This window comes from Thunnus maccoyii, chromosome 5, assembly GCF_910596095.1.
Source record: "Thunnus maccoyii chromosome 5, fThuMac1.1, whole genome shotgun sequence".
Lineage (NCBI taxonomy): Eukaryota > Metazoa > Chordata > Actinopteri > Scombriformes > Scombridae > Thunnus > Thunnus maccoyii.
The window spans coordinates 33,210,327-33,223,754 of NC_056537.1; the positions used below are offsets into that span (position 1 = coordinate 33,210,327).

Consider the following 13,428-nt stretch of genomic DNA (forward strand, 5'->3'; position numbering starts at 1 on the left):
AACAATATAGAATACAAAGAAGTGTCCCGTTTCAACTCAGACATGGTATGCATTGTTATGGTGAACAACGTCTAGCATTGGGATTTCAGTTGGGACCTGGTTTTAGAGCTGAAACAGTTGATTTATTGATGGACAGAAAATTAATCAGCAAATATTTTGATAATCAATCTTTTGAGTCAAAGGAAAAATGACTAAAATTAGCTGTTTTCAGCCTCTCCGATGTGTAGATTTGCTGTTTTTCTGTCTTTTATATTAATGTAAACTAAATATATTTGGTTTTTGGAGCGGTGGTTGGACAAAATAAGACATTTTTAGACATTACCTTGAGACTATGGTGGGCATTTTTCATTATTTTCTGGTGTTTTATAGACCAATAGATTGATCAGAAACAGATTTATCGATGGTGAAAATAATAGTTGCAGTCCTAACAGCTTTTTTTAACTGTACATAACCTGTTTTAATTTTATACCTACAAGGAGCCATTCAGTTTGTCTGCGCTTCATTGCTGTTTTAACCGGACTCATCTACTGTGAGACCTGAATTACTCAGACTTATCATCCTTAAGACTGGATCAGAAACTCTAAGACAACTTTTCATCAATTAAATTTGACCTTGTGTAATTTCAGAACAATAAGAACATAATGCCAAGAATGGCTGCCAGACACATTGGAGCATTATATGCTGAGCTAATAACTGATACACTTGTTTTGGTACTTTGTACCAAGAATTATGGGAAACGGTGACTGATTCAATGATCAGACTAAACAGTGCATGTTTTGGACCAGACAGGAGTAGTTTTACTTTCCAACAGACTGTTATTAATTATTACATCCTGCTAGACCTTGCACCCTTACTACAGCACAATCTTAAAAAACCATATTAACCAAAGTTGCCTGAGCTAAAGTGTTTTTTCAACTAACTTCACCATGAATACATGTGAGTTACAGCTGAGTGCAGATTTTACTGGTGTAGCAAAGCTGGCAGGCTGTTGATTAGCAGGTAGAGAAGGTATACCAAGCACTTTGGTACAAACTTGTAGTTACTTGTTATTAATTGTTAGGGCTGCCCCAGACCAGAGATTTTCCTAGTTGACTAACAGACGTAAGTTCAAGTTAGTCGACTCGTCATCACACGTTTATGATATTAATTGAATTATTTAAAGATAGATTTTTTGGGGCATCAGAAAATGGTTTGAGTTCCAGGGCTGAGAAAGAATGTTTTAAGTAACGTTGATAACACTGTGCTAAAGTACAGAGAAATACAGAACCATAATAATGAGCCTTTAAAATATAAATTCTAGAAGCGCAAGCACAAAGCGAGCCGCCAGCAGAAGCAGTAATGATTCTTAATGTGTCGGAACAACCAGCAAGGGAACTGAGTTACATTTTTCAGTCCTGTGAGTCAGTTAGTTCCATTAGCCTAAATCCTCCTATCTCTCATTTTAGGCGTTTTCCCGGCAGGAAAGTGCAGAAGCTGACAGATATTTCCAGAGGAATTGGTGCTTCTGTTATTACAGTTGACCGGGTCACTTACTGAGAAATGAAGTTACACCATTGGTCCGCTGAAAGTGGCCAAAGTTCAGATAAATGGTCGTTCATTGGTCGCCTCAGCTACGTGTCACACGTGTTGCCACTTCCTGTAGCCATTGTTTCAAATTAAAAACCCTCTAGCATTTCCTTCCATATACTAGGTTTTGACCTAATTTTGACAATGTGCAGCTCCTGAATGAGGTTTGAGGGTTTTTTGGGTTTTTGTTTTTTTCCATGCGCCTATTATTTATTTCGTAATATTTAATTAAAGTTTCTTATCTGAAATGTACTGTTACTGACATTTTGATCATGAAGTTTACTGTTCAAGTAAAACAGTATCCTACCTCAGCACATAACTTTGATCAAATTTGAGGAATCTGTGCCAAAAACATCTGAAAAACCTGTTTCCTGTATCAGGTTCTTTGTTATCTGTGTCAAAATTCCAGATGTGATCTGTAACAGCAAACCGTCTGAGATTAATATTTGAGATACAAGTATCTGGTGTGTAAAGGTATACACACCTGTCGTTCCTTTGTGCAGTAGTTTTGTATAGAGCAGATTTTATAGAGAAGTTCCATTGACAGGATTGAGTCTTAACTCTTATCTACCCCTATATGTCTTTATGTCTATTTAAAGTGTGCCTAAAATATCTGTAAAAAGATCTCTTTATTTGACATAATTAATACAAAAATGTCATTGTTTGGTGGCTCACTCCTACAGCTGTTGCTATCCAGTGTGTTCAGCTTGATCACACTTGATGGCTGAGACTGTAGGGAGTCAACTGTTTGATTATTTTTCTTGACACAATGTGTTTTTCCTTTTTCCCACTGTGTGTGTGTGTGTGTTTTCCTGGATCTGCCAGCCTGTCTGGATTTGACATTCCTTACATGACAGTGATACACACACCCAGTTTTCCCAGGGGTGCATATACACACATGCACACCCACTCAATGGGCCTCGTATAAGAAGCGCTCATAAGAACAAATTTGTCCTTAAGTGGCACATAAAAGGGATTTAAGAGAAGAGTGAAGAGTCACATTCACCAATACATATATTCTACAGATACTGCAGATGTGCTCCTGGAGTTTCAGGACTGCATCAGAGACTCTTGGGTGTGTGGGAAATATGACGGCTTGGAGCATCAGATGGTGCTGGCTGAGTCTTTTTGATTTGTTCTTCTAAGAAAAATGAAATCTCAAATTTTATTCTTCTTATTCTACTTAACAGAGGTACATAAAGGCAGCAGGCACAATATGAAGAAACTGATATGAGACAAGGGTCAAATAAACCAGATCCTTCTTAAAAAGATGAATGTTTTAAGTCTTACAATTACTGACACTGCTGTTAGGGATGCAACTAATGATTATTTTCAATATCAATTAATCTTCGGATTATTTTTTCGATTAATTGTTTTGGATTATGATGACAATGAAAAGCAGCAAATTCTCAATTCTGAGAACCTGAAACCATCAAATATTTGGCATTGTTGTTAAAAAAATGACTTAAATGATTCATCGATAATCAAAATAATTGCTGATTAATTTTCTGTTGATCAACTAATTGATTAATTGACTAATTATTGTAGCTCTATTTATAAATTGGTCTTTGTCTGCTGTTTTCTGACAGCAGGACATGAAGCTCTGCAGTGTAAAGTTCTTCATTGTTCTCTTTGGTAACATTTATGTGTCATACAGATATCTGCATATGAATTAGGGCTGTGCGATATGACCAAAATCTCATATCCTTATATAGGTCATTTCATATCTAGATAACAATACATATCACGATATAGCACATTTTCTGTAATTTCATTCAAATGTTGTACCCAGAGGCTAAATCGTTGTCAGACAGATAGCCTCTCAACTCTCATGAGATTTCAGAGCGAGACTTTTCCTTGAGTGAGACTTGTTTAGACACAATAACAAACAGACCGGATCAAGCAAAAGGTTTTATTTCTCTGTATGGTCCTTTTCATAATATTGTCAGACACTTATATTAACAATCTGAGCCTGTCAGTGACAAAAACAAGCACTTTTAGTGGATGTACATTGACGGGGCGCTGTTGCCCTGTCGGATTACATTGCAGCCCATTTCGCGCCTGCCAGCGCTCACTCAATACTGGACCAATTTCAAAAATAGTTGTCCCTATTAGTCATGAAAAGACAGGAAAAAGGATCCAGGTTGAAAAATACCTAAGTTTCCCTTTGAGGAGAACTGGATACGGCATTCAAAGATGGTGCCCATTCATTCCATTGAAGGCTTTTTGGGAGAAAAAACTTCTTAGAAAGTTAAGATTTAAAAGTAAGTGTTTCTCCTCTGGACACAATGAAAATCCACAGCAGATAGACTGACTGACTAAATAAACATCCTTAGGCCCCCTCCCCAACCATGCCGATGAGACAAAAATGGTGTAAAGGAGAGATGGAGTTGATGGCATGCTATGTTTGGGTGTTTTATGTGTGTTTGGGTCTCAGGCAGCATTTTTCCAGAACGGTCTGGGAGAGAGAGGCCAGAGAGAATCAGACAATAGGCGTGGTGTCACACGCTGGCTCACCACAGAGGCGTATGGAGGGCTGAGTGTGTGGCACGGAGCCACAGTCCCAGTGTTTCTATGAGAGCATCAATAGCAGAAGAGATGGTGTGACTGGAATCTGTTGTTATCATTGGGCAGGACTGGAACACTGTCTAGATCAGGTAGGGAACACAAAACACTGCAACCATATCTGATAACTGACCTCCACTGACAGCGCTTCATCGGTGACCTGTCTGACGGACATTTTCAGTTTGACGGGTTTAACTTGTGGATGAGCTGGGTGAAGAGTGAACGGATGGACCGTTAAACTAACTGGGATGCTGACTGATTAGCTCATGACAGTCTGATAATAAGGCTGGAGATTACAGTACACACTGTAGGAGACGGGACAGCGGGGTGTGACAGAGGGAGTAATGTGCCGACTACCACTAGCCTGTCTGAACTGGGACTCTGACAGAGACACGGAGCCCCGGCAAGGTTGGTGCTTGTTTTATTTGGGCGTAGGGCTGTAAAGTCCACAGTGCGATGTGTACCTCTGTTTTGGGGTTAAGATTCAGTACAGTATGGAAGACGAAAGATGACAATTTTGTCATTTATTTTGAAAACTCAACATTAAATGGTGTCTCATAACTCTTGCTGTAAAGTTACGGTGCTCAAATATACAAAATCAGATTGTCCATTAAGTGATTAAAATCATAAACGGTTTATAACAATTTCAATTTACAAATACATAATGGACTTAAATCACAATTGAAACTAACCAGAGTGTAATTCTATGGTTCACAGGCCTTATCAAAATAAAGAAAGTGCTGCACCAATCCAAACAATATGTGCTGAGCAGTTTGGGACAGATGTACTGTTACACTCATTATTAGGGTTAGATATTTACAAAGGGACATTGCAATATTTAGAACCATGTTTTTAATCAGACATACCACTATAATTGAAGTATTATATTAGTATAATTATAGTATTTTATAATATGTCATCCTGATCCCTGCAGTATTCATGTGATGTCTATCATGTGTGGACTCAGAGAAGGTGTGCAACTTTTAATGCAAATCGAATCAATCATACACCCATAGTGCAGATTTCATTCATCTGTCTATCATCCAAATCTCTTTTGTTTTCCCTTTTTTTCCCCCCGGTTTAATTTAGTATTTTTGTACAATAGTTTCCTCCCATTAGGTGAAGCAACAGATCCGTGTGCATGAAAGTCCTGCCAAAACTAAACCAAACATTGCCAAGAACCAGATTAGCAAGTAAATCAGCGTCACAGACCTGCTAAGTATGTGGTTTGAATTTAGTGCATGTTTTTGTGACTTTGGTAGCTCAGAAGTGCTGACACAGTCAGTGTGGAAGTGGCTGAAGCTGTAGTTCTTTTATTGGCCACTGTGTGCTGCTTCAAATAAATGACTCTAACTGTACAAACATATTAATATAAGTTAAGTGTTTCATAGAGATTTCTTATTGAGCAGAAACCGACTGAAACCACAGGCTCCCCTTATCATACAGGCTTTCTCATGGTGAGATGGTGCACTGCTGTGACAACATAACATGATGATTTATCAGGAAATTAAAGAGGAAGGTGCCCGATTGTGATGGACCCAGTTTGACCCAGCTTTTCCACTTGCTGTTTGTCCTCTCTGCACCTCTGGCAGGCTCAGCTTCTCTCTCTGTAATGCGTTTTCTTCCTTTATCTCGCTCCCCTTCAGCTCCTCTGTCTGTGTGAGTGCTTTAACTAGGTTAAGTCAACAAATGGTTGACCACAGAGTCCCTCAGCGCGCACACACACACACACACACACACACACACACACACACACACACACACACACACACACACACACACACACACACACACACACACACACACACACAGATTCTTAATGATTTTCAAGGTTGGAAGTAAGTAACCCTGTCACAATTTTTGTGTATTTTAAGCACTGTTATTTTCAGTTCAAATAAAACTAATTGTACCTGTCATCCTGAGTACATTAAACCTTTTTTTTTTTTTTTTTACTGTTTTACTTTACTGGATGATGTGAAAGATCATGTTATCTCTATTACAGTTGAATATCACAGTTAAGTTCACCCATCACTGGTGATTGAAGCCCAGCAGAAATGACCTTTCTCTGCAGCCCTCAGGACTATCTCCCTTTGTTAAATTTCCTGTCAGGAGAGGCAGTTGCATCTGACTTCCTGTAGGGTTGTGACATTTCCTGTGCTGTGGGAGGGGGTGCTTGGCAGTCATCTTGCAAAGGCCTTTCAGCTGTTTGAAGAAACAGGATGCAGGACACTGGATAGGCCGATAGGAAAACACTAGTTTAGCTGACAGAAATTAACCGCTGACTTAAGCCGCAATAACAAAACCCTGCTGTAGGCAACAGACTTCAAATGCTGGTGACGGTTTCGTTTACAGACAAGAAACAATTAAGGTTAAAGTATCAATGATTTAAACACGTTGTTGCTTTAGGCAACATACAAGGGGGTGATAGAATGTATTCTGATTTTAGCCATTATGGTTTTCAGAGGTAGTCATAGCAGCTCCATAATATGGTGATTTGTATAGTTAAGAAGAGCTGGGTTTCTCTTCAGAGGAAAGTGATTAATGCACTGCTGCACATTTGGGTTCAAACTTGTTCAGATCTATAAATTACTATACATTGGGCGTTAGAATTAGGTTAAAGGACAGGTTCACCATTTTTCAAGTGTGTCTTAAAACAACAGTCAGATGTCCATATGAGCAGTGAAACAGGTTTTCCTCACTGTAATCATTCCTCCTGTTCATACTGGATATTAAAAGATCACCTTCAAATGTGCTTTCAATGTAAGTGATGAAGGTCAAAATCCACAGTCATGTATTGCAAAAATGTATTTAAAAGTTGATGTGAAGTCTTCATCAGTCTGAGTTAGTCATATCAAGTGGATATCTGACACATTTAGTCTTTTTAGCATCAAATTCTCTCTTTGTGTTTCCTCACAGTGTTTCCCTGTTGAGCTGTGGTGGAAGTATAGTAACAAAAAGAGGGACTTTGGCACTAAAAAGACTGTAATGTTGAAAGATATCTACTTGATTTGACTCATTTGGATGCTGACGCTTCATATTAGCTTCAGATAAACTTTTAAATACATTTTTGCACAACAGGAGGAGGACTGTGGATTTTGTCTCCCATCACTTACATTGTAAGTGAATTATGAAGGGATCTTCTAATGGTCAGTATGAACAACGTTACAATGTTCATTTGGACATTGACAGACTTGAAAAATTGTGAACTTGTCCTTTAAGTCAAAATATACTATGACATATGATGTCACAATATCATTATTATGATGTTTCACATGATAATGATGGTTTGACAAGGTTGATTCTGTCATATGCAGTTAAATGTGTTTATTATAAATCCATAGTCATCCAATTTTGTCACAGTTATTTGTATTTGAATACTAACTAACTACTACTACTAATATTACTAACTACTAACTAAAATGTTACTCTCAAACTGACCAAATACCTTTGAACATGACTAAGGGTGCTTTCAGGCAGTAAGCAGTGACTTCAGTGCTCTGTATTTTTATTGGCCAGCAGCAGGTCACAAGTGTGATGCCACAGCTACCATCTACTTCAGATACTATTAACAATTTGAACCATACACAACAGGGTGCTGCTATTTACCCACTCCAACCTCATCAGGTAGCCAAATAAATACAGCTTAGAGTAGAATAAATTGTTAGCAGTATGACACCTTTAATGTTGAAACTAACTAATATGATAAACATCATTTATTGGTCTGGACTGGACAGTTGAACTTTAAAGCTGATGTTGCTTCAAAACTGTTGATATGTTTGTTCACTGCTGGTGAAGACGTGGGAACTCACATATCAGTGAAATCAGTTTCTCTGTGGTTTCTGTGGTTGCTATAGAGTTGCAAAGTGGGAGGAGCTGTTTTGGGCATTCCTGGTTCCCAAAGTTGAAGTCTCGTTCATTTTTCCTATAGACATGTGACTCACATTTGGAGCTGCTGCAGCACAGCAGGTAGAGCGAGTTGTTTACTCATCACTGAGTTCAAGCTCAAGTGTGCTTGAGCAATACACTGAACTCCAAATTGCTCTGGATGCTTATGGCAGCATCTTGTGTGGTAGCTCTTTGCCACTGGGGTGTGTGTGTGTGTGTGTGAGAGAGAGAGAGAGAGAGAGAATGAGAGGTACATTGTAAAGTGCTATGGATAAAAGGATTATATGCAGTTCATTTACTTACACGGCACACAACATGCAACCCTGCAGTCCAAAAGATTAACAGCTGTGTTAGAATATATCTGCTTCTTTGATAAAAGTTGAAGATATATAAAAGATTTGAGGTAGACTTTAACTAGGACTCCTAACATGCATTTCTCCAAGAAACTTCTAATCACAGAATTTAAAATGATGTGCATCTGTTATGTGCATCACTTCTGGTGGATGGAAGCAAAACAGTTCAATGTTGAGAAAACTGATAATACAGCATTACCTTTTAATTTTCTTGGTCAGTTGTGGATGAATTCAGCAACTATGTTTTGTTCTCAACTGCAACAACAAAGCATTTTGAATTCACTACAGCTCTAACTCAAACTGGCCATAACACAAACCTTATATCTCCTTATAACCTCGTATCTGTCAAGTAACATTGAAGATATTTTTTTAAAGAAAAGACTGAAATGGAGAAATACAGAATGGGGAGAAACACTTCCAGAACTAGCAGCTCCTTCCATTTTGCAAGTCTATTTTCACCTGGTGGTCGCCATCTTAGTTTATTAGCTTGTTAGCATACTAACATTTGCTCATTAGCACAGAGTACAGCTGAGGCTGATGGGAATGTCATAAGTTTTGCAGGTATTTGGCTAGAAACCAAACTATTGGACAAGCTGAAATTTTGACTTGATGGAGGATCACCAAAGTCATCACAAATGATCCTGCAGGGAACATGAATGTCTGTATAAAACTTCATGGAAACCATCCGATATCAAGAAATTTCACTTCAAAAATATGAACCTCAAGTCATTCGGAGTCATTCTCACTACGCTGCCAGCATGGCTCTAAACCTTACTAGCCTTGATGCTGGTTTTGGGAAATGTAAACAGTCTGTGCCAGCAGTGTTATTCTGATGAAAATGGGCCACTGTGTCATGTAAACACTTTATCCAAGTTTCCCATCACTGTCTATCTGTCTCTCTCACTAGCAACTAGCTACTAGACAGAAAAACAATCTTGATGAACTATGCAACCATCTCAGTGTCGTGTCTGAAGTCCCCCTTCACTCAAAAATGTGCTTCTCTTGTTCCTTCAGTTGGATGTTGTTGCTGGAGGATGAAAGTTTCTCTCTACTCATCTTAAATTTCAGTTTATCTTGTGAACCTACAAGCAGGATTTATGATACTGCAAATACATTGGAAGCCAGTTTGATCCAGTTTGCAACACAAGGTTCATGTTGAAACTTGAGGCCTCCAAGAATGGACTTTTTAGTGATGTAGGAGACATCTTGTGTCTAGTACTTAACCTAGACATTAGAATTTTTAACTAGTTAACTGAACTTTTTGCAGAGTCATTATATTATTTCTTCAAACATGTGAAGGGGAATTGCTTACCTAGTTCATCTTCTGGTGATAAGATGCAGAGGACACACTTGCTTGTGCACCATTGCAGCAGGCTGTCAATCAAGCTGCAGTTTTAACTGGATTTACAAGCACTCTTTGGAAGAATAACAACAAAATATAAAATATATTTTTGGTTGGCACAAATATATTTGGGTGAACTGCCCAAATCCTGTAAATGAGAAACACTGTTGTATGTAGGGTTAGGGTTAAATATGAAAATGTGTCATTTTGAATCCCTTATCAAATACATTTGCATTCATAATAAGATATGAAATGCAGAACAAATGTAATATGAGCACCAAATACTGCAGGTCCAGATTCAAAACTATAATGTTACCTTTTGATTTTCATGAAAGTTTAACTGGGAGTTCAGCTTCGGCCTTTGGGCAAGTTACTCACGGCCTGCATGTTTTGCAGTTACAGCTGATATATTCTGTCACCTGTGATGTTTTGCTAATACTGTAAAAAAAAAAAAAAAAAAAAAAAAAAAAAGGGTAAGGGGAGAAAAATTCTTAAATTTTAGAGATTAACTGAACAACCTGGAAATGAGTCTTAACCAGCTTTTGGAGCCCAGTCTTAGTCATATCCCCAGTAAGACCAGAGACAGGATGAAACTCATAACTGAGGGACTTGTATACATGTAGATACTCAAGTCTCATATCATATTCAATACTGCATGTATTCATGTATTATAAAGTCCTTTCAGTTTAAAGTTCCTTTCAGTCTCTTGAACCTCTGACCACACCTAACATCACAGCTGGGTGTAGGCTGTTGTGTACTTGTGACCACGCTACACCAGTGTTGCACAGGCTGTGGAAAAGTATGTCGTCACCACTTGTTAGCAGAGCAGGCAGGATTATTATTAGAAAATTCATAGACAATGTTTGCAAAATATCTAAAAATGTATTACATCATTATATATCGCAGTAGTTTGCCAGTTCTATCAGTAATACACCTCTAATGCACATACTGTCTGCACAACCTGAACCTACATGGTGTCTCACTGTTACTCAGTCTTATGACAAAGTATAATTACTAGCTCCACTGTAATAATGGCACACATAAGTGTTCCACACGTGCGCAGTCAGCGCCTACAGCCGATACAGTCATAAATGTTGTGCTACATGTCCATGTGGACACTCATGAGCATCAACAGATGATGAAATTCCATGGAGTCTCATGGCTACACAGACATGGAACGTATAATCCTAACTTTATGACATGGACCAAAGAAGAGCTAATTAGTGACCATTTAGGAAAGCTTTACTGTTCTGACTCAAAGGGCCTAAGGGAGGATTTGTCTGAATCGCTCAACAAATCCAGTAGTCTCTACAATGCCCATTTTCACCCGATTTTATTTATAATTCTTAATTGAAATGAAGTCTTCACCTAAAAACAGTTCAAGGCCTGACAATCTTTGAAATTTACATTTTCTCATTGCCCTGTGTGTGTGTGTGTGTGTGAGTGTGTGTCTCACAAAATTCAAAAAGAGACTCTTGTACCATCCACTTGACCTTGTTACAATGAGGAAAAGACAATGAGAAATACTTTACATTATATCATCATGTGCTGCACAGTACTGAAGTGCTGGCAGTGTGCTGAAATGAGTATGATCTGCTCATTTTCTACGGTGTTTACTGTGACATCATGCCATTTGCCAAAATATTCACATGACACATATTTATCAGTGGAGTGTACCTGACCCCATCTCCACCTAGTGTTCACTTATATTAGTACATTATGTGAATGATGATATCTGATCACATGGGCTTTGTATTTAGACCTGGTATGGACAAGCAGTCTTCCTCTCTTATTTCTCCTTTGTAGAGGAAGAGCTTGTCTGAAACTTTTCGATGGACAGTCTGAGATAGCAGGAAGAGGCAAAGTTACATTTTCTTAAAAAATGTGGTCAGAGCCAATCACAATGCCAGCCAGATCCCCTTACCCTTACTATCATATCACAGTCTGACTGCAATACATTCTGCGTGCATTTACATCCACAACATGTGTGTTTCTTGTCTGTCATTACCGTCAAACTGTCATGTGGGAGTGTGTTTCTGGTTGTTCCAAAGGTTAAATCTAAAGTTGGTGAAGCAGCTTTTGGGTTTTATGCTCCAAGCTGCATGAAATGTGATCCAACATTACAATTGTGTCAAAGCAGATTGCAAACATTCATTTTCTCCTGCACATTTGATTAGTTTTATTTTTCTTTTAAACTGCGTCTACTTGTTTGTACAGTATGTATAGATATATGTGTACATATGAAAAAAGCTAGTTGTGATAACACTGGTGGTGTGTGAATTATCAGCAGTCTGTTGATGGTTCTTCTGCTCTGCTCTGTACAGGGAGTCCATCCCGAACTCTCTCCACCATGTCGCTGTCTGTTCGCCCTGCCAGACGCCTCACCTCCAGATCCATCACTAGAAGCCAGAGCTTCACTGGAGTCAACACTTACGACAAGTCCTACAGGTACATACACACACACACACTCACGCACGCACACATGTGCACACAACAGGGAAGTACACATTTGACAGGACATCCTGTCAGGTGGAGCTCTAAAGACAGACAGTCTGACTGTGTGTGTGTCTGTTTATACAAGGTGGAAATTGAGCAATAAGGGGTCTTTAGGTCCAATGTGTATTATTATAATTTAAAATTACATTGCATCTGTCAAAGTACATTTTTTGTCTATTTCTTCAATGAATTTCATACTGTTTTTACACAGGAATCATATAATATTTATTATAAAAAATAATAATAATCTGGATGTGTCTTGCATGCTACAGAGAAACAGTGAAGCCACATTTAGTCCTGACATTGGCAACTTAAAGAGGGCAGTGGGACATGTTTTCACTCTCTAGCTTCTCCTCCTCCTCTGATGACAGGCCCGATGAGCATGAGGATTACTTGATGTCAGTGTTGTTCACATTGTGACTGTGACTATGACCTCCAAAAAGTTCCTAACTGACTAAAACAAAGCACTTCGAGGTGCAGTGTGTAGATTAAATGGCATCTAGCAGAACGAAAATGGAATATAATATTCCTAAGTATGTTTTAATTAGTGTATAATAACCTGAAAATAAAATTCATTGTGTTTTTGTTAGCTTTGAATGAGCTCTTTATATCTACATAGGGAGAGAGTCCTCTTCCACGGAGGCCGCTATGTTGCACCACCATGTTTCTACAGTAGCCCTGAACAGACAAACCAAACACTGGCTTTAGAGAGGGCCTTTCATATTTTTTGCACCAATATTTGTTCATATGAACAAGAGTGTTGAGGTCAGTGGATTCACTCAGTGAAGTAAAAGTCTTTGGTGATGCCTTTGAGTTGTTGGAAGGTGATTCACCCTTTGTGCCAAACAAGGCTAACCACATCCTGTACAGGACACACAGAACCAAATGTACCAGTGTTATCTGACTCAGAAAACTCAACAAAATCTTCAGTTATTACAACTAATGAGACAAAATTAAGGCAGATTTCTAAACATGCATTTATAGATGCACTACCTCAGCCCCTCTCTTATACCTCCTATATAGAATATATGTACTGTATGGCTGTTCCATTACATTCTATCACACATTTTCCTCCATCACTAATAGGAGTCAAGTTGAGATGAGCATTCATTGCCTGGCTATAATAACAAACATTATTTTGTAACTACACGTCCAAGAGAGGCTGAACTGGATGAATGGGGGGATGGAGAGAGGGAGGGAGGGAGGGAGGGAGAGAGGGAC

General features: G+C 38.6%; 1 protein-coding gene across 3 annotated transcripts in view; it reads left to right on the forward strand.

The window, feature by feature from the left end:
- The window catches only part of ripor1 (RHO family interacting cell polarization regulator 1), a 65,495-nt gene that overhangs the window by 25,519 nt on the left and 26,548 nt on the right, over positions 1–13,428 (forward strand). For 2 of the 3 annotated variants that reach the window (XM_042412354.1, XM_042412353.1), the window contains exon 2: positions 12,036–12,159. In XM_042412354.1, the coding sequence (XP_042268288.1) occupies positions 12,062–12,159 (98 nt within the window). In that variant the 5' untranslated portion in view covers positions 12,036–12,061. Of the gene's footprint in view, positions 1–4,164; positions 4,224–12,035; positions 12,160–13,428 lie in introns of those variants that run through there. The other variant, XM_042412355.1, reaches the window with a different exon arrangement.